The sequence below is a fragment of the Dermacentor variabilis genome, chromosome 3 (assembly GCF_050947875.1).
Source record: "Dermacentor variabilis isolate Ectoservices chromosome 3, ASM5094787v1, whole genome shotgun sequence".
Taxonomy (NCBI): Eukaryota; Metazoa; Arthropoda; class Arachnida; order Ixodida; family Ixodidae; genus Dermacentor; species Dermacentor variabilis.
In genome coordinates, this window is record NC_134570.1 from 57,389,696 (window position 1) to 57,414,167 (window position 24,472).

Here is a 24,472-nt window from a genome sequence, read left to right on the forward strand (position 1 = left end):
TGATGCTTAAAAAGGAAGGAGAATCTGTGCACACTTTATTTCAGAAGACTCCATGTACAGACATTCATGAAAAACACATGTATAAATGGTATATTAAAATAAGCAGTAAATATATATTTATCTGTAGATATACGTTACAAAAGTACTACACTTGAACACCATAAAAGGCTCATTTGAGACACTTATGCAATGCGCAGCAGCGCTGGTAAATAACTTCTGAGCATATGTAATCTCATGCGCACGTCGCATTACCCTAGTTCAGTGTCGCATGCAATGAAGTGAACTCTCTACTAAAACCAATTGTGCAGTGCATGTGCTTCTAGAGACTAGCGAGCGTAAATTGCTACAGTGACTATAACTTCACATTAGTGATGTTAAGCAAACTCAAAGCATGCATGCATGCACACATATTCTCGGGTGACAGCAGTGTCAACAAATGAACAGTGCGCAATTAGCATAATGCAATATGCTTGAAATGGAGCGGCAAAGGCTTACCATGCACCTACCTATCAACAATGCCCTTCATTCCATCACTTGTAACACCTCATGCTCGCACACGAAGTCCTTGCACCTCTAATGAATACATACTATCGCATCAGAAATGTCATTTAGGAGAAACAAAGCAAGAACAGCTCTTTTATGCTTCATACTACAGTTGAACCTTATTACAAAGAAGTCATGTCTGGCATGAAAATATCTGTTTAATATTTGTTATAAGCACGTATTCATTACATAACTACTGCAGATTTACTTCACATCTGATAATTCTTCTATCAGCGTTCACTAAAAGAAGGTACAGTTGTACTCGAAGTTATCATGTACAATCATCACGTGCCAGGCACTAAAGGTGCTTTAGACCGAAAAATAATTGTCTATATATAAATCACATGAATGTCACACACGAGCGAATGTGGAAAAGTAAATGTGCCTTCTAGTTAGTTTTCTCAAGTTCGCACTTCATTATGGAGTGACAGTAGAGGCTAGGTGAAAGATTGTTGATAACCACACAAAGAAAACCCCCCACATAAGGTACCACGTTTGACAATCATGACAACTATAAAAGCATTCTATACATACATGCTTACACCCCACAATTGCATCAGTGCAGCAACATGACTAGACCAAATGCTCAGGTGTCTTTAAGTGTATCCAATGAGGACAGAGTGCACGTAAACTGTCAGCGCAGGACAGAGTGCAGGTAAACAGTGTTGCACAATCCCTTGTAAAAAGTTTATCACTTTTGCACATCTTGTTCCATGGCATTTGTGGTTTTCCGAGAGTGAATTTTCTCTGTATACATCTGTGGTACCTGGCGCGTACACCTTTTCAAGACGAGGCTGAAGCAGTCATCTGCCACTTGTGCGAGAACGAGCTGCAGAGAGCTCACATAAACACATTCTTCAGGGAAATTTGTTGTAGGCGAAATAAGACGGGCTGTGTAAACAGACTAACCATGAAGTGCTTCCTCCATGAATCAGAAAGATGCAATACAGTTTCTTGACATACCATAATTTTGAATACAACAAAATGCCAAGCAAACGATGGTACAATGTCCATGCGAAACGTTCAATAGGCAAATCAAGCACCTTGCTAGTTCATTGTCACTGTTGAATTTTCACATGGCAGCACAGTTACCATATAGATATTCACACCGCTGTTAAAATACTTTTGCCTTATCACACAACAGATTGGTCAGCTGCAAATGTACGCATGGTCAGCTATGCTTGGTTATGAAAATTTGAGTTACGCCTTTTTTGCTTTCACATCAGCAGCACTCAGACGGTATATGCTGCCTACAAGGAGCAATGCGTTGCACACATATGTTGTTACGCAAACCACGCAGAGGGCGTACAGTACGAAGTAAAGGAGGTAGGCGAGGTAGACTGATGTGATGTTGGACAGGATGCAGAGAGCAAGGTGCAATTTGTCCCAGCGTCTTCCATCGAACATACCTGCAAGCAAGAGAATGTGCGCATACAGAACGCTGTGAGGTGTAAAAGAACCCCGGAAAGAAATTTGTCCTAATTATTACTGAGTGTATCATTCATTCATTTATTTATTTACAGTGAAGGCTTGAAGGCTCTACAGAGAGGAGTTATTCATCGGAAAATATCATTTACTATCTTTCTAAAAGTGGCAGAATTACAAAGTATTACTGCATTTAGCAAGCTGCGACACCTGGAAATCGGACAGGCATTAATGCAAAGCTCATGTCTTTTTGTCTATGCCGATAGACTGAGTAGAACAGTCTCTTTCAATCAGAGGGCGGTGTACCTTTCCACGCAACAGTCTTGGTAACCGCAATCATACCTACACAGCGAAAAATGTGTCCCAGCAGCTTGAAAACGTATTCGGCCTCTATTATAGTGACAAAGTCACAGAGAAAAAAAAACTAACAATGCTTTCTGGCCTCTTACCACAGATCAATACGGTGCAGTAGAATATGATTCCATAGACACTGTTGGGCTGCACGAGTATAGAGTCGGAACCTACGAAACGTTGGAGAAGCCCCAATCCTTTGCCGTACCTGAGAAATAAAGAAAGCAAATGAATGACCGCATTATGATGAACAACAGATTAACGCCCTTCACAATTAATTGCCCACAGTGCGGTATCGCACAATTAAAACGCCTCACGTCAGCATTTTCCGCTTATTTCTTTTGCTGCCACTTCTTTTCGCGCATTAGGAAAAAGAAAGGGGTGGTGTGTAGGGAATGACAACCATTCCACTCTGTGAAGATCCAAGAAATGGCAGCGAAAGCTGACGACAGTCAAAGCTCTCAAACGAAAACCAAAGTGCTGTCGCTGCCATTCCATCTTCACAGAGTGGAATGGTTGTCATTTTGCGTTGCGAGTCTGGCGTCATTGCTCGTTCGGAGGTGCCTGGGCTCGCGATTGTCGTTTTCGTTCAGCATCGCGGGAACGTCCTTCGTTGGTGGTCGTTTCGCGCCGGCGCCGTTTACATTCTCGTTGCTGTTCCCTACGGCGCCCCTCGTGCACATGTTGTTCTTCGGGTGAACGAACTAGGGCACATTCACACCGGCGACTTGAGGAGGTCGCGCGATCATTTGCGACTCGCAATCAAAAAGCGACCGAAGGCGACTGATGTTCACACCGGCAAGCCCGGCTGAGCGCGACCCGCAAGTCGCAATCCCGGAGATTATCGTTCTCAGCGAGAACTCTCGGAATCTACGCGGAATTTGAACGCGACGCCGGAGGATGCCGGATGTATACACACGAAAGATCACTTCCGGTGCGCCGCTGATTGGTTTATCAGTTTTGCGACCACGGTCGCGCGACTGAAAAATCGCGCAGAAAGCGACTGGCCCAAAATGGTCGCTTTTCAAGAAAGGCGACCGTTTGCGACCATTTGCGACTGGTCGCTTTGCGACCAACTTGGTCGCGCGACCACTGTCAGTCGCCGGTGTGAATGAGCCCCTATACGTGTCCGCCCCATCGATAACGCAACTGTTTTTAGCGCCAGTACATCTCCTGCTTACATACTGCGATAACCTAGACGTAACGCCATTGTTCATGGCGAGCGTTCTAATATGTTCCTAATTTTGACATCTGCGCCGCCGCACTGCACCCGTATGGGTTTGTTAGAAATCGCTAAGTCCATTTCTGTTGCAGGACGCCGAAGAAAACTACGGAATGTTAGTCGCACAGCTTTCGCTGTAGAAAGCGCTACGACGCACCATCAGGTTTTGAGAAAGACATTCAAACACGGAACGAGGAAATCGCGCATACTTACGAGGAATTGAACGCCTTGGTGCAGCTGACGTTCGGACTCAGATCGCACATCGGCGCGTACTTTGGGTCGTGCTCCACACGAGTTTCGACGATGTAGGCGTACACCGAAACCAGAACACCCAGGAAGCAGACCACGGTGTTGTAAATTTTGAGGCGTCTTCGCCTCGCTTGATGGTTCGCGGGTAACATATCCAAACGACACAGACTCCGGGATGCGGAAGCCGCCGAAGTTGCCGCAGGAGCGTAGAAAATGCAAATCCTCGTCTAATGGCTACTGCGTTGTTCGATAGCTTGGAAAGCAAACTCTATGCTTGGAAAGCGAGTGCAGTGCGCGTGGATGGCTCAACGCAAACTGGTCTGTGTCGTATTTTTCTGGTAGCTAGCGTCACCTAGCATTGAAGATCGAAACTAGAAATCACGGAGGCCAGCGTTAAGTCGCCGGTGTTCAAATGCACTTTGCATGCGGCTTTCCACATGCGAATCACCGCCTGTTAGACATTAATGTGCTGTCTCACAATTAGTTGAAGTTATTTAAAAACTATATGTATTGAACATAACTAAGTCCTGGTATACAGCGGGTGTTTATGATTTGGTCCTTAACAGTTTACTCTCGACGACCTAAATGGTGGTGGTGGTGGTGAAAAACGTTTATTTGCTCTATTTACATATGGAGTTAGCGGTGCGTCAGATGGCTTCTTCCATCTTGATTTGCAGGGTTGGTGCCCCTAGTCCAGGGCCCCACTGAGGGTAGCTGCCGTGCGAGCACGCCTTACTAGCCCTTGCTGGACTTTCAGGATGTCGCTGGATAGCATCCTCTCCCACTGTTCCGCACTCGGGTTTTATATTACGGTTATTTCTTTTGCTTTTTGGCAGGCCCACGTGATATGATATAGCGTGGGCTTGTCCCCGCACCAGGGGCATGTGTTCTCATATTGGGTAGGGTAAATTTTGTTTAGAATGTATAAGTTCGGGTATGTGCCCGTTTGTAGTTGCCGCCAGATTACGGCTTCTTCTCTGTTGAGTTGTTTGTCTGGTGCCGGGTATCTCATTCTGGCGCCCCTGAAGTAGTTTAGCGTGTCAGCGTATGTTTGGCCTACCGGTTCTGGGTCCTCTATGGCGGCAGTGTTCTTGGACGCCCGGTTTGTTGCGTACCCTCGAGCTATCCTATCTTCCTCCAGATTTCCCTCGACACTCGTGTGTCCCGGTATCCAAACTATCGCGTGTTTGCTTTGCTTGTCTGTGGGTCGGCCGTTAGAGCGGAGAATGTTCAGCGCTTTGCGGCTGATCCTGCCATTCATGTAATTCCGGCATGCTGTTTGCGAGTCTGTTAGAATAGTTAGGGATTTGCCTAGTCGATAGCCCTCCACTGCCGCTAGAGCTACGGCCGCTTCCTCGGCTTCAACTACCGTGCAGTTCCGTATTGACGCGCTGGTGATTTCCCTGAGGTCCGGGCCAATCACCGTCGCCACTTTATGCTTATTGCCTTCTCCTTTGCCGGCGTATGTTGCGGCGTCAACATACACCGTTTCGTTCCGGATGGCCAGTGTCCTTTGCACGTACTCTGCCCTCGCCTCCCTGCGTGCCTTGTGCAGGTTCGGGTCGCGCATTTACATTCGCTCTCCTGTGCAGCCGGTCGACTGCAGCGCCGCCCCCGCGGCGCCAGCGGGAACTATCTATCTAGGTAACTTTGCGCCCTAGGGGAGCCTAGGTCCCTAGTTGTCGTGTAAAAAACGCGCCTAGCTCCTGAAACGCCCTAGTCCCCATGCGCGCGCCACGGGGCCCATAGAAATATGCGCTAGCGCAGGGTTTGTGCCAACTCGCCGGAGCAACAGGGTGGAAGTTTCATTGCGCGTGCACGCAAGCAGCGCGACCACGAACGAAGCGATACCAAGGTGGAACAGCGGATTTTACGGCAATCGAAGCTGTGTGTGTGTGTGTGTGTGTGGGTGGGTGGTGTGTTTGTGACGCGCTTGGTGTGTGCAAAGAGCAATTAAGTTGCGTGTGTGACGAATGTGTATGCTCAAAATAGCACGACCACGAACGAAGGTGGAATATCGCGTTTTGGCGTTTGGTGTGCGCAGAGCAGTCGAGTTGCGTGTGTGACGCGTTTGTTCGCGCAAACAGCACGACCACGAACGAAGCGATGCAAGGTGGAACAGCGCGTGTTGCACAATCGAGTTGTGTGTGTGTGTGCGTGCGTGTGTGTGACGCGTTTGTGATGCGCAAAGAGCACGACGACGATCGTCTTCTAAAACTGCGCCAGAGCAAACCGATTGTTGAGTACTGCATACGTACTGCGCGGGCGTTAAAACTAGAGAAACACGGGATTGCGACGCGACCAGCCGCAGTGTATAGGACTGTACGTACGTACGTACGTTTTTGTAATGTGGTCAATCTTAAAAGGACGATGGCATTTCTGCACCGGCGGAGAAGTGGGTAATCGTGATTAAATTTGGCCGATCATTGTCAAAAGCAAAGGCTTACCCTTAATTAGGGGTTATCCCCTACCTTCTACTGAAACTGCAACCTCCAGTAGTCTTCATGCACTTTTGTAGTCCTGACACCATACGACGATACCCTCTGACGTGGGGCCCAGACTACTGGAGAGCTGGTTGATCAAGCTTGCACTTAACCTTTTGTTCTTTGATTATGCTACAGTGCTAGAGCGTAGTTTCTTGCTATTAGTAAACAGGCAAGACAACAAAGCATTGCTACTCTACTCCTGTTGTGGCTCTACAGTCAATGACACTAGAGGGGAAAGGAATCGAGATCCAAGCCAAGTGGCAAATTGTGTTTAGTCAGTCTTAAACACCCTTAACTCAATGTTTTAAATGCCTGTGTGGTTGATACCTTGTCTAGTGGAACTTCTTGCCATCCCCAAAATGTGCATAGCACCAGAGGTATAGTTTGACAGCTGTAAGCAGTGCAATTAAGGGAATGCAGTACCTGTATTGCAGCTTTACACCGGCTAAGATATTGAAGCTTGGGAGTATGTTCATATTTCTCATCTATAGTGTGGCAAGAACTTGTAATCCGCCCTCAAGTTCTGCTGGAGCACAAGCTACTGTTGCTCTTTTGTGCAGCTAGTGTCAGCAGACAAGCTTGCAGTATTGCTAGGTAGAAAAGCACTTAGGCTTCACGACCATCCAAGTCATAAATGAATAAGTGCATGGCTAGAAGTTGTAAATTGCAAGAAACAGTTCAAATGCCATTGAGCATAGTTGCGCTATTGCAATGTATCCTTCGGAGCATTGTACGAGCCATGGTAGTTCCCACATTGTGTTGAAGTGCCACACCAGTGACATATGATAATGATGCTAGCGTGATCCAGTGTGGCTGTACTTTAATGTATAAAAACTTTTCATGTGTTTTAGATTATATTTAGTGCAGTATCTGAAAGTTTATGCGCAGAAGATGATAGCTGACCTTACAGCCATGTTTTTTATACAGTCCTTCACTTTCCATCAACTTCAGCAAATCATTGAAGCCCCAAAACAACACATTTAATATTGGTACTCAGATTGAACAGTTTCAGTTCTATGTCTATGTTTCAGAGAACTGGACCAAACTTGAAGAATGAAAATTTAGCTACCTATTGATGCTGTAGCTTTAGGCTCTGCAGGAACCATTTATCTGCAGCACCCAACTTATCCCGTATTTGACGGATCATGATAGATGTGTGAAGAAGCAAGAGTGTTATGCAGAACAGTTTTCAAGAGGTAATGAACCTCTCCCATATAATTCATAAATAACTGGAAGGTTTCTCCTAAGGAAATGTTCGTGCTCTGCACTGTAACATTGACAAGTACCTCCCTAAGATAAGGTGATAAAGAGAGCTGGTTTTATGAATCTGTTGTATTTCCACAATTTTGACATGGCATAAGTGAGGCCCAAGGCATAAATGGTACTGCGTGCTGCACTTATTGTACAGATCAATAGTAGCCAATCAATAGCCATTTTATTGAAGATGCAAACTGGATCATATCCTAGGGCCAATTCACTGTCAATGAAAACTGTTATACTGGCTTCCTGCACTGTTTATTGATCATGGACTCCTTTTTGAAGTGCGATTGAAGTCCCTCAATATCTTAAACTATGAATTGCAACTGGGAGAATGTGTCCATTCATTAGGACCACACTTTTTGTCTTTAGCTCTCATCATTGTAAACAGCTTCATAATGAGAGCAACCTCAGACGAAATGCTTTTTTTCCTGGCATCCTTCTTCTGCCTTCTTTGTAAGCACAAACTATGGACATGTAAACAAGGTAATCTTGCATTTACCCTGCCTACAAGTGCCTCTTTTGACATTCATGCCTGTATTGCCTTTTCAGTGCCACTGAACCACTGAACAGTAATGACGAAAGCATTGTGCGGAAATATGCAAGGTGATCAGGAAATGTAAAATGAGTCATACCCCCGATTGTAGCAAACTGTTGCAGAGAAAACCCATGCACGTTTCTCGGAAAGTCTTCACAAACATATCACATGCTTCAGACTGCTCCTGTGATTCAGATGTCTGCGATAACACGTAAAAGTAGGTTCTCACGGGCACATCTATTCTCTAGTTCATGAAGTCTTCATTCCAGAGAGCCTCACCATGCCGCAACACGAACCCCCGTATTCATAAATGCATCTTAACTTGAAGCCCATGCTTGACTCGATTTAAATGACGCCTGTCATGAACACACCAAAAGAAACGCAATGAGCATCTTGGGCACGTTCACACCATGCGTCATTTATATCAAGTCAAGCATGAGCTTCAATACGTATTGCTGAATGCGGCGGTAAGACTTGATAAAGTTTGCTATTATTTATTTGTCCAATGTTTCAGTTTTCTCATCAAGAATATCTAGCTTTTTCTGAATGCTACCAATTTTTGCTTCATTCTCCTTTTCACCACATGTGCTTCATGGCAATCTCTTTCTCCTTTCCCATGCTGTTGGCCAACGTGCAAGTGTTGTCTATGCACTAGACAGTTACGATGTGGTCAGCAGGCTTTGAATTTCTCTCTTTGCTTATGTGATCAAGTCTGCCTGACCATTAGATTACTGTATACAATGAAAACAAAGCCTTTTTTTTTCATGAAATGGGCAAGCACTTGCATGTCTTGCAAAGGATCTTTCAGTAAAGTTTTTCGTTCCTGCAATCACACTGAACATGCACGTCCATCATAATTTTTATGTATCTAAAACGCACCGCCAGAAAGAGTAACAAAAAGCAGCTATATTTTCAGATAGCACTTGTGGCTAAGAAAGCAACCCAAGACCAATTATGGATGGTCTCCATTTTTTTTTTTTTTTTTCAACATGTAAGGAGCATTGTGCACACACCTCTCAAGCATAAAGGCAGCACGTATGAGCCATGATGCCTCAATAGCTCCCATGTCTGATCACCCAAAAGAAGGCAGGCCAAACATAAAATTTGTTTTTTGGAAATTCCGTTTATTATAGCTAAAATTTTATCTTGAAAACACAAAAAGTAGTCTTCATTTCAAGACCGTGCAACCTCTGGCTGTATATTGCAGAGCATGAAAACATGAAAATATACTAAATTGAAATAGCAACAGCAAAGAAACACTGGCTTCCATCTTCTGCAATGCAGAAGAGAGTGACACTGTACACGGTAATCCAAAGTATGGACCCAACTTGGTCGTAGCATACATGCTCTGTGCTGATGTAACTTTAATTAGAACTGAAGTGTGGCATCCACTACTCGCCTGTGTCATCAAAGGCCATTTCATGTTGCCACACATTCTTATCTGCTACCTGAAAAGATTACATTACACCATGAAGATGACAAAGCTCACATGCATTAAAGGAAAATTGGTTGGCTATCTTGTCTCCCACACAACTCCGCCAAATACATGCAATTAGTGTAAGTATGCTAGTTCCTTGCACTGTTTCCCATAACATCTTTGTTGAAGGTACTGGGTAACAATATCTCAATCACTTCACAAACTGTGGAGATTATTGTTAATTTTTAAAGCAAACAGCTTTATTTGCCTCTTGACAGCACATGGCATAATTTGTTTAATGTAAAAGGTTGAAGCAATTCATCGGCATGTGCTTCACAATGTGCCTTGCAAAGATTCCTCATTAACAAATATACTGTTTCGAGAGTTTTCATTTCAGTTTGCTGACACAATGACAAGAGACAGGAGGGAAGCTATGAAGCTGCTTGTCTCTCCACACCAAAAGCCAGCACCTATAGACTCTGCTAAAGATGTACTTCTCAAAATCTGGCTACTCCTTGACCAATCCGTGCAAAAATGTTAAATACGTGAGTCAGAAGTTATGTCAATCAGGCTGCTGCCACTCAAAGGGCAAAGCTCCTTGAAACAGCAAAGCCCAAAAAACAAGGAAATAAGAGCATGTGCGAACGTTTCATGCTTTATAATGTAGAATAAAGATTTCACCAACGCCAGGAATGACACGCATTAGTGCCAGCGGGAACATCGTCTTGAGAATGGCTCCTTGATTTGGATTACATATTTCAACTAACAATTCTGCTGTATTGATTTACAGGTTGTATTTATGAAATCAGCAGCAATTCTGCTCGTACAGTTTGAGAAATATGCCAAAATTGATGCATGGTTCTTTCACATAAGAATTTGAAGGACAAATTCTAGGAAGCGTTACAAAGGCAGAAACAGTGTTCAAAGGTGTCAGAATGAGGGCCATGAAATGAGGTCCTTGACTAACCGAACAGTGCCACTGCTGCAGACATTTTAAGCATGAAATGCTTTTAGCTCCTGTTGTCAGCCACCTTCAATTAACCAAAAGCCAGAGCCATTATCCTGGCACTCAAACCAGCTCATCCGGGCAAACAGTCAAGACTGCAATACATATGCTAGTTACTTCCCAAACATGTTAAAAAAATATTGCTTTTGAGTTCTAAATATTTGCTCACAATATCACTCAAGCTGTAACTTCTAGTATGCTGAAGTTTTATTTGTCACTTCTAATAGCAACGTTCAGAGGCAGATACAAGGCACTGTACACTTGTCATTTTTTGGCACTGAGACACAGTTGCTTGTGCTCTTTTCAATGCCAGCAGTCCGCGAGGTCCACGGCGCATATGGTGGACCATGACGAGACTTGCAATGGGGTTCTGTCTTTGACATGGAACTTGCTTCCATATGGACCAGTGTACAGTTGCGTGATGGGGGGGGGTGGGGTGTGCCATTGCGAATGTGCGCTACACCCATTTTAAGATTGTGGCTAGTAACATCTACAATCAATCTGCTTTGTCGGCAGCCATTTCATGCTTACATCTATTCTCGATTACAGGAGAGCCAGTATTTTTTATTGTCACCAGAACAGCCTGAAAATGCTCATACAAAATTCTCCAAAGAGTGCAAGCGCTTCCGAGCTTTTTTAGTCTGTACATTCCAGCTATCTGAAATGAATCCAAGAAAGTAGTGGATGTTAAGGATATGATCATAGAGCTATGGCATATTACTTCGAGGTAGATGAAGTGGTACACGAAGGTGTCCTGTGTATTCTATTTCAGTGATAACATCATAGTGAACTGTTGGATAGGAGAGATGCCGCGCTAGTGCGGCCAGCATCAAGTGCAATCAAAACGTGGCTTTGCTGTTGTTCAAAGCAGATATTGCATTCACCCTACAGCAGAAAGGAAACGAAGCAACACCTTCAAGAAGGCAGTCCCCAAACAGCGAAAAAAAAAAAAAAAGGTTGGAGGACACTTAAGCTGCGCCTTTAAGAGTGGAACACGATAGCATTAAAAGATCCCTGGCTGCTTCTCACGCTTCTGGGCAACTGCAGCTTATGCTTCTGTAATGTTTCCCTTGAAATGCTGGTGGCAAACGCTATGCGCGAAGGCGAGCTTTCTGGGGCATGCCACTCCTAAGACATACCTGAAATGGCAGCTGGAAAAGGGGTTTGTGTTTGAGTTTCCGGCCAACAGAATGATGTTTTCTCGCATATTCAAATTACAATCCAACGCTATCATGTCTCAAAGTTGTGTGCAAGCCATACTTTATGAAATTTTGACACATTATACTTTGAGAATTTTAATTAGTTCAGTAACGCCTATATGCCACGTGGAGGGCCTGCACGAATCAGGATGCATGGTTCGAGATAAATTTTCTCATATGGAAAAGGTCGCCAACACCACTGCTGGATTTTCAGCGACACGGGGCCCTGAACGCTATGGCTGTTAATACCATTGTGAATCAGTTCCAGGCCAACAGCACATGTGCCATGCACAAAAAAAATAAATAAAAGTAGATGCACGTGGGCACTTCCCAAAATTTTTTTACAAGAAAGGCAGAGGAAAAACCTTTGCTGCTAAGGCATCAGATGAGTAATGTGTAAAACATGCAATATAAAGCTTAATTTTACACCCAACAACGATTACATTGTAACGTAGATTGGAGACAAGAGTCTTGCAAGATATACGCTTCTCTTTAATGGCGGGCCAGAACAAGAGCGTGCAGCTTACGCACTTCATCGTCTTTAGTGGCACCGACCTTTGCGTGCGCCGTCCTGCGGTGCGGGAGCCCCACATCTTTGTGTCAATTGCCTCCCATGAGAAGAGCGACCGTCTCGGTTCAAAAAGCTCTTTCAGCTACATAAGAAATGGAGCTCCTCAGGTGCATCTCAGCATTCAGGTATGCGTATAGTAGGGTTTCATGCGCACTACACGAACAACTTCAGCGGGAGGACGACGACGTAGTGAACTGGGCTCAGAACTGCAGGGGACCACTTCGTAGGTCACGTCACTGAGGCGGCGTGTAACCTTGTAGGGACCAAAATACTAGCGGATCAACTTTTCTGAGAGTCCATGGTGGCGGACGGGCGTCCAGACCCACACGCAGCCGCCGGTATTGTAATGGATGTCGCAACGACCCTGGTTGTATCGAAGGGTGGCGGTATGCTGTTGGCTCCGGATACGATGCCGAGCAAGCTGGCGTGCCTCTTCGGTTCTTTGTACGAACTCTTCTACGTGTTCGCTGGTCGGGCTATTATCAGCCATAGGTAGCACGGCGTCAAGTGTTGACCTGACGTGGCGCCTACACAAGTTCGAACAGCGTAAGCTATGTAGTCTCCTGTACAGCAGCGTTATACCCGAAAGTCACGTAGGGTAAGATCGCGTCCCACGTCTTGTGCTCTACGTCGACATATGTGGAGAGCATATCAGCCAGTGTTCTGTTCAGACGTTCCATTAATCCATTGGTTTGAGGGTGATATGCAGTGTTCTTGCGGTGAGAGCTATGCGTCAGCTGGAGAACATCCTGCATAAGTTCCGCTGTAAATGCTGCAACGCGGTCAGTGATGAGAACAGACGGTGCACCATGTCATAGGACGATGCGGCGTACAAAGAACTTGGCCACTTCATATAAATTTACTTGCGAAATAGCTTCCGTTTCGGCGTACCGGGTTAAGTAGTCGGTAGCGACGACTATCCATCTGTGGCGTGAAGAGGTCACTGGGAATGGCCCAAGTAGATACATTCCTATTTGTTGGAACGGTGCTTGAGGAAGGTCCACAGGATGGAGAAAGCCAGTCGGTTTAACTGGTGCTTTCTTGCGGCACAGACAATCATGGCAGGTCTTCATGTACCGTTGCACAGAAGAATATGGCCGGGGCCAGTAATATTTCTGTCGTATCCTTGCCTAAAGTCTTGGCGAATCCCAGGTGTCCCGCGCATGGCTCATGATGGCAGGCTCGCAAAATGTTGTGGCGTAGCGCCGACGGCACGACAAGGAGGTACGTATTGGGGCCGCTTCCGCAGTTTTTCCTGTAAAGGACGTTTTTGTGCAAGTAGTATGAGGATAAGCCGCACATGAGCAAGCAGGGTAAAACACCTTCAACTCCTTGGAGGTGTTTGATCCACGGCAGCAGCTCAGCGTCAGCGTGCTGGTGCTCAACCATCTTTATGGCGTCGATAACGGCGACAAATGGCAAGTCATGGTCAGGGTCCAATGAAGTCGTAGGGAGTGGTGCACGTGACAAACAGTCGGCGTCACTGTGCTTCCTGCCAGATCGGTAGACAACTGTAATATCATACTCTTGTAAGTGAGGGCTCCAATGGGCTAGTTTGCCTGAAGGATCCTTGAGGTTGGCAAGCCAGCACGGGGCGTGGTTGATCGCTCACAGCGTTAAAGGGTCTACCGTACAAGTAGGGTCGGAATTTACCAATTGCCCACACAACCGTTAAGCATTCTTTTTCAGTGGTTGAGTAGTTTTTCTCAGACTTGGTGAGACTGCGGCTTGCATAAGCAACGGGTCGTTCCGCACCAGCTTGCCACTGCACAAGCACAGAGACTCTCATTGCTGGCATCAGTATGGATTTCAGTGTCAGCGTCTTCGTTGAAATGAGCAAGTATCGGGGCCTCTTGCAAACGCTTGCGCATTTCATTGAACGATTGCTGCTGCTCCTCCGCCCAAATGAAAGGCGCATCATCGCATGTAAGCCCTGTTAGAGGCTCAGCAATTCTCGAGAAGCCCTTGACGAAGCGCCCATAATATGCGTAATTACGTATTATATTATGCGTAATACGCATAATATGCGTAATCCGTAATATGCATAATTGGACAGCCTTCTTGTCTGTGAGTGGTGAAAACTCAGCGACGGCAGCTAACTTGTCGAGGTCTGGTCGGACGCCTTGAGGACCAACGACATGGCCAAAAAATTTGAGCTCTTGGAACCCGAAGTAGCGTTTTTCAGGCTTGATGGTGAGGCTGGCAGTATGGATCGCAGGACACCCTCGAGTCATGCGAGATGTTCGTCAAACGTGCTCGAGAACACGACATTGTTTAAGTATACGACGCAGGTTTGCCATTTGAGTTCAGCAAGCACGGTATCCATCGTCCGCTGAAAGGTGGCAGGTGCGGAACAGAGACCGAAGGGGAGAATTTTGAACTCATACAGCCTATCAGGTGTCACAAATGCTGTTTTTTCACGATCCTGTTCATCAACTTCGATTAGCCAATATCCTGATTTAAGATCCAACAAAGAAAGAAACTTGGCATGTTGTAGACGATCCGATGCGTCGTCGATGCGTGGCAATGAATAAACATCACGCTTGGTGACATGGTTCAACTTTCTGTAATCTTCACAGAAGCATAGTGTGTTGTCTTTCTTTCTAACATTACAGGGGAGGCCCACAGGCTGGTGGATGGCTGGATCACGTCGTCTTGGAGCATCTCTGTAAGGATGCTGACGGACAGGACATGCAGACTCGTCCGTAATAATGCGGTGTTTTGTGATACACTTGCGCCGCACTTTGGATGACGTTGAAAAACAGTCCACAAATTCATTCGCGAGACTCAGTAGACGGTCTTTCTGATGGTCTGGCAGAGCAGCGTTAACGTGAATCCGTTCTTTTAGGCTGGGGAACCCGGACTGCTGAGACGATGCGGTTTCCAATGTGGCAATGTCAGTAACATTAGTGATTTCGTGAAGAAATGAGCTCAGTTCGGCCATGTTGTTCCTCGCGGTACATGCCGATAATCGTTGCTAAAGTTTGTTAGCAAAACGACTGAACATTTGTTTTGCACCTGAAGAAGCCCTCTGGCTATACAAATGTGGCGCTCAAGAAGCAGGGGCATGTTTGCCTCAGTAATTCCTTCGGCGGCGTCCTCCATGTCGCATTGGACAAGGGTAAGCATGCTGCTCTTGGGTCGCAACGTGATGTGATCGTCAGTTACGCGAAGCGCGATGTCACGGTCGTTGTCATTACTGTTCGCTATGGCTTGCGTAGTAGTGAAGCTGACTCTAGACTCTTGCAGGTCGATGATGGACCGTTCGCCTGAAGGAAATCCATGCCGAGTATAAGGTCCTTTGAACATTCAGGAAGATTGACGAAGTCGCCGATGTACGTGAAGCCCCGAATGTTGACTCGTGCCGTGCACCGGCCCATTGGAGTTATGAGATGACCTCCTGCAGTACGAATCTGAGTTTCGGTCCATTGCGTCGAAACTTTGTTCAGCATACGCGCGAGATTCTGGCTCATAACAGACGTGTCCGCACCCGTTTCGATTAACGCCATGACCTCGTGGTCATCTGTGGTAACTGGTACGGAACTACACTGCTTTCTTTGCGTCTCAATTACGTCATATCGCGGTCCTTGCAGTGGAGGATCTTCAGCGTTCGCAACATCAGCGACCTCTTCCTCCGCAGGTCGTTGGACTTGGTTTTCCCGGGAGGCTGGGCTGAGTGAGCGACATCTCGTTGCTCTCAGCTTGAATAGGGGGCTGGAAGACCTGTTTCGGGCGGGTGACGGTGACCGGGGTTCACGGAATCGTGGGGCAAAGCAAACGAGGTATGCGTCAATCTCCAGGGCGCATTCACCATTGCACGGGCAGGGCGCATTCAGTGAAAATTCACGGAGCCCAGCTCATTGGTAGGGACACGCCCTGTAGAGGTGATCGGCTTCACCGCAATGAAAACACAAGGGCCTCCGGTCTGCGGAGCGCCATACGTCGCTCTTGTGGGGTGGGTGTGTTTCAGCCATGAATGGCGTGCAACGAGGTGAGTGTCTTGTTCAACGGCGCGCACACCAAGAAGGTCCAGGACGTCGCTCACATCGCGAAAAATCGGGGACAACGAACTTCGTGCAGCTTCTGTATACGACATACGAGGTTGTGGCTGCCGTACCTTGTGCTGTGGTGTTTCGCTTCGCTCTGGGACTTGGACTGCCTGCCTGATTTCCTCCCGGACGACCTCAGACAGAGCAGGTCGCTGTACCGATGCTGGAGCCACCTGAAGCTTTTGAAGCTCCTCTCGAACGATAAGCCTAAGGAGCTCCCACAAGGGATTAATATTGTCCAGGGATATAGCGAGAGAATCACGCGATAGGGTCGACACGTCGCGGTTCTGCCTTGTTCGCTGCTGCAGTGCCTTTTCCATCGATACGGCTTCCGCGAGAAACTCTGCAACAATATTTGGTGGGTTGCGTATTAGGGCACCGAATAACTCTTGCTCGACACTGCGTATCAAATTCCTTAGCTTCTTTTCTTCTGGCATGGACGGATCTGCGTGTCGGAAAAGTCGGCACATACCTTTGAGAAACATTGCGACGCTTTCGTTCGGCCTCTTTACTCTCGCCTGCATTGCAGATTCAGCTCGCTCCTTGCGATCGAAGCTGGCGTATGTGCTGATTAGCTGCCGTCGGAATTCGTCCCATGTCGATAGGGCCCTGCCTCACGGTTCTCAAACCAGGTCCGTGCATAGTCCTCGAGGGCAAAGTAGGTGTTGCGTAGTTTGCGCTCTGTAGTCCAGACGTTGAATTCTGCGACACGCTCAAAGTGATCGAGCCAGTCCTCTACATCCTCAAAGGTGTCCCCATGGAAGGATGTGGGGATTCGTGGCTGGTTGAGGACGACCTCGGTCGGGGCGGTCGATGAAGAAGGTGGAACCAATGTATTCATCCTTCTGACTTGATTGCGTAGAGGCTCATGCTCAGGTGGCAGTCCTTGAAGTCGACAGCTTTCCGTACCTGCACGGGAGTCAGCTTGACCGGACTTCGTACTGGGCTTGTAGACGGCGTTCGATCTGCAAGTGGTAGCACGTACCCCACACCTCCGCCGAAAAATGTAATGTAGATTGGAGACAGAGTCTTGCAAAATGTATGCTTCTCTTTAATGGTGGGGCAGAACAAGAGCGTGCAGCTTACGCACTTTATTATCTTTCGTGACGCCGACCTTTGCGCGCGCTGTTCTGCAGTGCAGGAGCCCCACACCTTTGTGTCAATATGCACAAATTGCACGCAGAATTGACGCCGACTTGGGGTGAAGGTCGCTTTCCGAGTTCTGCTTGGTGTTGTCTACAGGCAACAAACGCATTGGTGAAGAAGCTTACACAAACATTTTTCGTTGTCCTTCACTGTCTTTAGTCTCTGTGTATTTTCTACATATCCACCAAACCTAAATGTTTTCCTTAGGGTTTTTCATGTTTCATCCCTAACAGTTAGTGCCCATTACAGTGTTGAAGATGTTTGCATGTTTTTTTCTTCTACGCACAGCACTTAAAGAAGAGCCATTCTGTCAGCCACCTAGGTCTACTCCTTTTGCTCAACTACATTTTTTAGCCCAATGATGAGAAAGACTTCTCTAGCGTACCTGAAGGTCATGAAGAAGTAGAACAGGATTACCGGCTGCGCGAGATATTTCAAGACATACTAATGATTTTTTTTTCAGACAAGATTCAAAACATGTTACAAATTTATTAGCTTTCTTTTACCATTTTTTATAAGGCTATTGAGTAAAACTATCTTCATCCTCAATTACTGACTGAATTCATCTTTGATAGCAGCAACATTCTTGTATCATATAGCGTGTGTTGATGTTGGGCAGTCCTTCCACAATAACAGCCTTTAGGGAGTTTTTATCTATGTGTAGCTGTTCGTTATTCTCCTTCCCAGTAACCCCCACCATACATAGTGGCATGCAGATTGAAGTATTTGGAACTAGGGATACTACATCGAGGTTGATGTGGCTTCAGAAATTTACCACCGGACACTCGCGAGCCATGCAGATGTTGTGGAAGCAAATAAATTATATAGGGTGGTGCCTAATGACATTGTGCCCAAAAAGCTTTACTATGTCACCTGGGGCTGCTTGGCCAAGGCCATAATTGGCTTTTGAGGGTTCTCACTCGTATCACCCCCTACCTCCTGGAGGAACTCAACCACTTGAATGGCACCTTGCCACAGGCATCAGTTATTTTTTGTCACAGATGATAATTAGACACGATTGCTTGTCTCACCCTGAAAACAATGTGGTTCGTGACATTTCGAGAAGGTGGTGATCTCCAAGTTACTGTGGTCAGTGTGTAAGGCGACTAGCACAACATAAAGTTCCATCTCGTGCATCAGGCAGAATGCTGCTATTTCCAAATAAATTTGCTAAATAGGTCACAGAGGTGATAGTGAAGCTGAAGTCGAGTGCTTAGACAGATTGAGAATGTTAATGGTTGTGGAGATTCAAAGCCGCATCCTCAAATACTTTGCGCAGCTTGCATGACAATGTTGAAACTGGAGCCTGTGTCCTGTGCACTAATATTTCACTGTTTTGTATGGCTGCTTTTATAGAAGACGAAAGCCAAACTTCTCCAGGTTTAAGACTGGTTTTACGACAGCTATGACAGAGCCAACTCCTTGGTGCATGCTTATGGTGACGAAGCCATCAGGAGCACTCCACACTTTTATGGATTACACAAAAACTGAACAAGCAAGCCCTATGAGCCAATTCCTGCAGTAGACCATACCCTTCAGATACTACAAGTCACAGCTTGGTGTATGAAAAATTGATGCCCAAATTCAGGGTTTTGGCCAATCCCTCAAAATTACAGAAAGTTCTTGACCACCTTTACAGCACCATTCTGTTGGTTTCGCTTTAACTGCTCATGCGATTTGGTATCTGGTGTGCCCCAGATCAAACACAATGGTATATGAATGATATTCATCCAGAACTTATATGTGTTGCTTGTCATATGGTAGAGGTTATCAGTTGGTGCTCAACTAAACATGAACACAACGAACTCTGCAGTACATTTGAGGGCACCCACTGTGCAAGAGCTGCCATCCACAAAGAGAAATGTAAGTTTGGCATCACAATAACATCCTACTTGGGGCACATGAACGAAAACAAGCTCAAAGCTGTCACAGACATGCCAAGACCATCCTCCAGAAATACTGCTGCTAATGGGCATGACCACCTATCTAGGTTTATTCGCTCCTAACATGCAAACACTACACCCATTGTCCAGCATGCTGTTTTCAAAGCATGGTTTGTCTGGAACCCACACAGGTTCCAGAATTCTCAAAATGGAAAGAAATACTTTCTTCAGATCCAGTGCTTGGCTGGTGCTCCTCAAAATGAGAGACCAGCTGCTAATCACAGCTGATGCTTTGTGCTGTGGTCTAGTTGCAGTGCTCAGCCAAAAGCAAGACGATGGGCAACATGTTACCAGATACGCCTCAAGATATTTTGCAGAGACAGAATGCCTGGCTATGCCCAGATATAGAAAGAAGTGCTTTCTTTCTTGCAAGCTCGAGATAAATTCTATAAATGGGGCAACAATCTGTTTCCCAATCTATAAAATGAGCACATGATTGATGCATTATGAGGCATAATGTACATCTTAGGCAAAGACTTTCCCGCAGCTGATACACTGTGAAGTTCTCATGTGAAGGAGAATAACAGGCACCACAAGGGCCTACCAAGATTGAAGGCTATGCATGCTGCCTCTCCCCACCTTCTTTACAACAATTGAAGAAAGAACAAGTGCTAGATTAATGCTGCTGCCAACTTTGCATTTTCACTCGAAAGAGCTGGACAAGGTGTTGCAAACTCTGAAAGAATTCTGGCTTTACAAGGACAATGTAGTCCAAGACATGTTGATATTTTGGCAATAAAACCATCGCGCCCAAGAAGCTACAGGAGCTTACCCACCCAGCACTTCTCACTTGAAGGCCACTTTGAAATCAAAAAATGCCTATCAAGATGACAAAGTGCTGCATCGTAAATACATACAAACAGCAAATGTCTTCAAGTCATGTCGTACATGCTAGCACCACAGGGCTAAGAGAAGGGTCACACTCCTGCAATTGGGATTCCGAGAAAAGCTGTTACAGAAGTTCACTATGGACATATTTTCTATTGGAGGGGTGTGGTGGCTCATCGTCACAAAATACTAGTAAGGGTATCCTGAGCTAGTACTGGCTAGTTTGACAGGACCTGTGGTTGCGACTCAATGCCTCTTTGTTTTCACAAGGCGTGCAATAGTGTAGTGGTCGTGAACCGCAACAAACTGTAGCTTCCAAAAGGGCGCAGCTCGCTGTTTGCAGAATTCATAAGAATTCCAACAAATGGCGTGCAGTCCACGCTACCAACAGCGCAATGATCTCACAGAAGCCACCATAAACTTATCCAAGAACTCCCTTGAGACGTCAGGTGATGCCTACAAGACACACGATTATAGACTGAGCCTTCTGAAAAATAGCTCCTCGCTAGTGCAAATGCTTACGAGCCAAAGGCTTAGGACTACACTTCCAGCTACTGCAAACAGCTTCTTTCCACAACTCCCGGACCCGAGGAAAATGAAAGTGCATGAGCAAAAGTTCAAGCAGAAACAGAAAACTTACTCTGATGTTGGGCATGGCATACAAGATCTACCCAATTTGTATCCAGACATTAATGTCCGAGTAGTTGACCTGGAAAATGCAGGCACACTTCAGCAGCCAGGAGATAAGCCCAGGTGATAGTGGATAGACACGGACAAAAAGACCATTCATCTCAAACAGGACACAACGAGTGCCACTGCCTCTGGCTGCATAATCAAGGGTTCGATGAAAGTTCGGCTGGTCAGGCATGGAAACGAAAAAAAAAAAAAATGTGATCTAAGAAATAATAGTCACACGACTATTATTTGCCGAGCATGCGCAGGAACATAGTCACAAGATTGACTGGGACAATGCCACTGTTGTTGCCAAAGAAAAGAACATGTCATCCTGGCGGCTGCTAGAATTGCTAATCGTTCAATTGACGCCAGCTACGATGAACCGGACACCAGGGACTATGCCTGCCATTTACACATGTTCATTACGTCACATGCTGGCTACATAAGTGACGACGATTTCCTGTCCTACTCAGTGAACAAGGAACCCGTGTGTAGTTCCAAAACGTCGGGTTATACATCAGACTTGGTCAGTGACCGTGAACCCCCCTTCATGCCTCTGGCTAGGGGAGACGAACACAAGCAGCCACACGACTGTACCGAAGAGGTTCCGTTTTGTAGAGATCCTGGGCATCAACACCATAGAAGTGGACAATGCATAACACCAGCTAAGCAGTAAGCAACATGACCCTTTTTATACAGGGAAGGATGTGCTACAAAGATGCTTGTACTACTGTAACGCTAATGTGCATGCTTGTAGAAAATGATCACAATAAAAAACTCACCTCTTGCCTTGTGCTCAATGTTGAGGCTACCATTCTGAATCACAATTACTTTATCCCACCTAGCTAACAGTTTGTCAAATCTCAACGAGGTTTTAATAAGACTCTTGTCTCAACTACCCGAAACGCCAGTCTGTGTAGTAGTGTTACACAGTGTTGGGTTCAAATCTGCCATAATCATGAATCCGAATGAACTTGCCCACATTTCAGTTATTCTGCAAAAGTATTTGGGATCACTTCGTTGCTTCTATATGCACTGCGGCAATCACAGCTGTGAAACACATTTAGGTCGTACTGAAGATGTCAAAGACCATGTAACATATGTGCTGAAAGGAGCAATGACAACTTACGACATTGACAGATGCCATTCAGATGAGTGTTGCTGTGCCAGTCGAAATTGCTGCTTTGACAATGGCTAAACTTGAGACAGAATACCATGAGGCAAAGCGAAAAGAGAACAAAGGTGCATTTTTCAGCTACATCACCTCATTGCTCCAATGCCCATGCATTTGATAATTCATTCATACAATGCGACGGCCTAGGCAAAGCCACGTTTGGATGAACCAATGTCTGCTTTTAAACATCACAAAATTCCACTTTTTCACGCACTAACGAACAATTGGCAGGTTTGAGGATTTACGAGTGTCAAGAAATAGTGAATCTGTCATTCATGTGTTTACACTTTGTCTCATTATCTTCGTATGATCAAGTGTATGCTTGAAAGCGCAGACACTACACTGCTGGCCTGCTAGCTAAACGCACTTTCAAGTGGCAGCTGGTGATAGAAATCTTCGAGCATTTGTCTATAAAAACACTCGCGTAGATTTCGCGGTATGCTCATGCGCTTTCAGTGCAACGCACTGCGTGACACCTGCCTGTCAGGCCGAGCAGGAGAGCGCCAAGGGACGAAACACCAAATTGTTCATTTGGCACTGTAAATACGTATGTCTCTATTATAGTGTGCCTGTATATACACTTCGACGACGGCAATGATGCCACCGCTTGCAAAGTCGGCCAATTTAAAGAATGTGTCACAGCGTTCGCTTTCCATGTGTACAATCTAACACGGCGAGTCTCTTTTTTCATGCGGAAGCAGCCTTCTGGATCTAAAAACATTGATATCGCGAGCGCAACAGAACAAACGGGCGGTAGTGCGCATGAGGTTAAAATCGTAGTCCGCAAAATATGGGCTATAAAAAACGGCTCAAACACGTTACAGATGGGTGTCAATTTAAGGCGTGCAGTGCATTTAAAGCGTACTTTTAGCGAGAACTTCAGGCGGCGTGAAAAATGATGCCTAAGCATGCATAAATAACAAAAAAATTATGTACGTCCCAGATGAGTTGAAAGTGGTCGCGAACAGCTACCTTACCTGTCTATGTGAATGACAGGTGCAGCCTCTGAGCTTCTATACGATTCATATTCGGTATTCTATTGGGTACAAGAAAGGAACAGCTGGGGATAACCAAAAAAGCTGAGATGTACCATTGAAGCTCCCATGCTACGCTCACATCCAATTGACAGGAAGCCGCCATGGCACATTTTGACTACCGGAAATAGGTGGCGCTTAGAGCCTTAGAATTAGAGTTACATAAAGAAATGTTGAAACAGTTTTTCGTTTAAAATATTCTACGTGTTGCTTATTTTAATTGCCAGTTTTCGTTTTCATCCCTTGTCTAGAGAATCGCCAACAAAAAGCACAATTTACAAACTGTTGAGAACCGAAACCAGGGCGACGCACTCTTTGCGGGTACAGTTTTATTAACCTTGATCAATGCCTTGATGATAGTGCGCCGAAGCCAGCACATGCGTGCAAAGGCGATGGATGCTACGTTCATGAGAACAACATCTCGACATCGGTCAATGCTGCATAACATAAGCTTGCAGCTGTAGTTTTCACACATTTTTTACACATGGTATGCTTCGGTTCTTTTCGGATTTACTCTCCGACACATTTTAAACTGTGCCACTACGCACATGCCAACATTTCGTCACAATTTCTTTAAAGCGGCATTTAGTTCATCGAGTACACCGACAAAACATGCGTGGAAACGCTTTCGAGCACCTGTCTCAGCAATCCCGCCTCCCTCCGCTCCCGCCCCCCCCCCCTTTTTTTTTTTTTTCTATACCGCCGCTAATTAATGCACGTATAAGTTAACCTCCACATACAAATCACTCGTGGCGTGTCCCTTCACTCCGAATTAAGTCTGTGCTGTAAACTTACGTACGTACATGTACATGTATACATATACGTATACATATACATGTACATGTACATGTATACATCGCGGCTAGTCGCGTCGCAATCCCGTGTTTCTCTAGGTTTAACGCCCGTTCAATACCTATGTAGAATCCAACAATCGGTTTGCTCTGGCGCAGTTAGAAGACGATCGTCGTCGTGGTCTTTGCACACCACAAACGCGCCACGCACACACACACACACAACTAGATTGCTCAAAACGCGCTGTTCCACGTTGCATCGCTTCGTTCGTGGTCGTGCTGTTTGCGCGAACGAACGCGTCACACACGCAACTCGATTGCTGTTTGCGCACGCCAAAACGCGATGTTCCATCTTTCGTTCGTGGTCGTGCTATTTGCGCATACACATTCGTCACACGCGCAACTAAATTGCTCTTTGCACACACCAAGCGCGTCACACACACACAACTTCAATTGCCGTAAAACGCGCCGTTCCACCTTATATCGCTTCGTTCGTGGTTGTGCTGCTTGCGTGCACGCACAATGAACCGCCTACTCTGCTACTCCGGCGAGTTGGCACAAACAATAC

The 24,472-nt window shown here is 45.9% G+C and overlaps 1 protein-coding gene and 1 long non-coding RNA gene across 3 annotated transcripts; both read right to left on the bottom strand.

Annotated features, from left to right (window-relative positions):
* On the bottom strand, window positions 1-4,083 carry Vkor (Vitamin-K epoxide reductase). The gene is made up of 3 exons (XM_075685258.1): window positions 3,755-4,083; window positions 2,418-2,527; window positions 1-1,952 (listed from the first exon to the last, which is right to left on the bottom strand). The coding sequence occupies exons 1-3, from the start codon at window positions 3,940-3,942 to the stop codon at window positions 1,744-1,746; spliced, it is 507 nt and encodes a 168-aa protein (XP_075541373.1). The 5' UTR covers window positions 3,943-4,083; the 3' UTR covers window positions 1-1,743.
* A 5,091-nt stretch (window positions 4,084-9,174) lies between these two features.
* LOC142575697 (uncharacterized) lies at window positions 9,175-23,774 on the bottom strand. Of its 2 annotated transcripts, none has more exons than XR_012826703.1 (5): window positions 23,170-23,774; window positions 23,057-23,115; window positions 22,035-22,104; window positions 20,871-20,939; window positions 9,175-11,152 (listed from the first exon to the last, which is right to left on the bottom strand). It is a non-coding gene; the product is annotated as an uncharacterized LOC142575697 (long non-coding RNA). The 2 variants fall into 2 exon arrangements; XR_012826702.1 differs by having other exon boundaries at window positions 20,871-21,086.
* Between the last annotated feature and the right edge of the window lie 698 nt (window positions 23,775-24,472).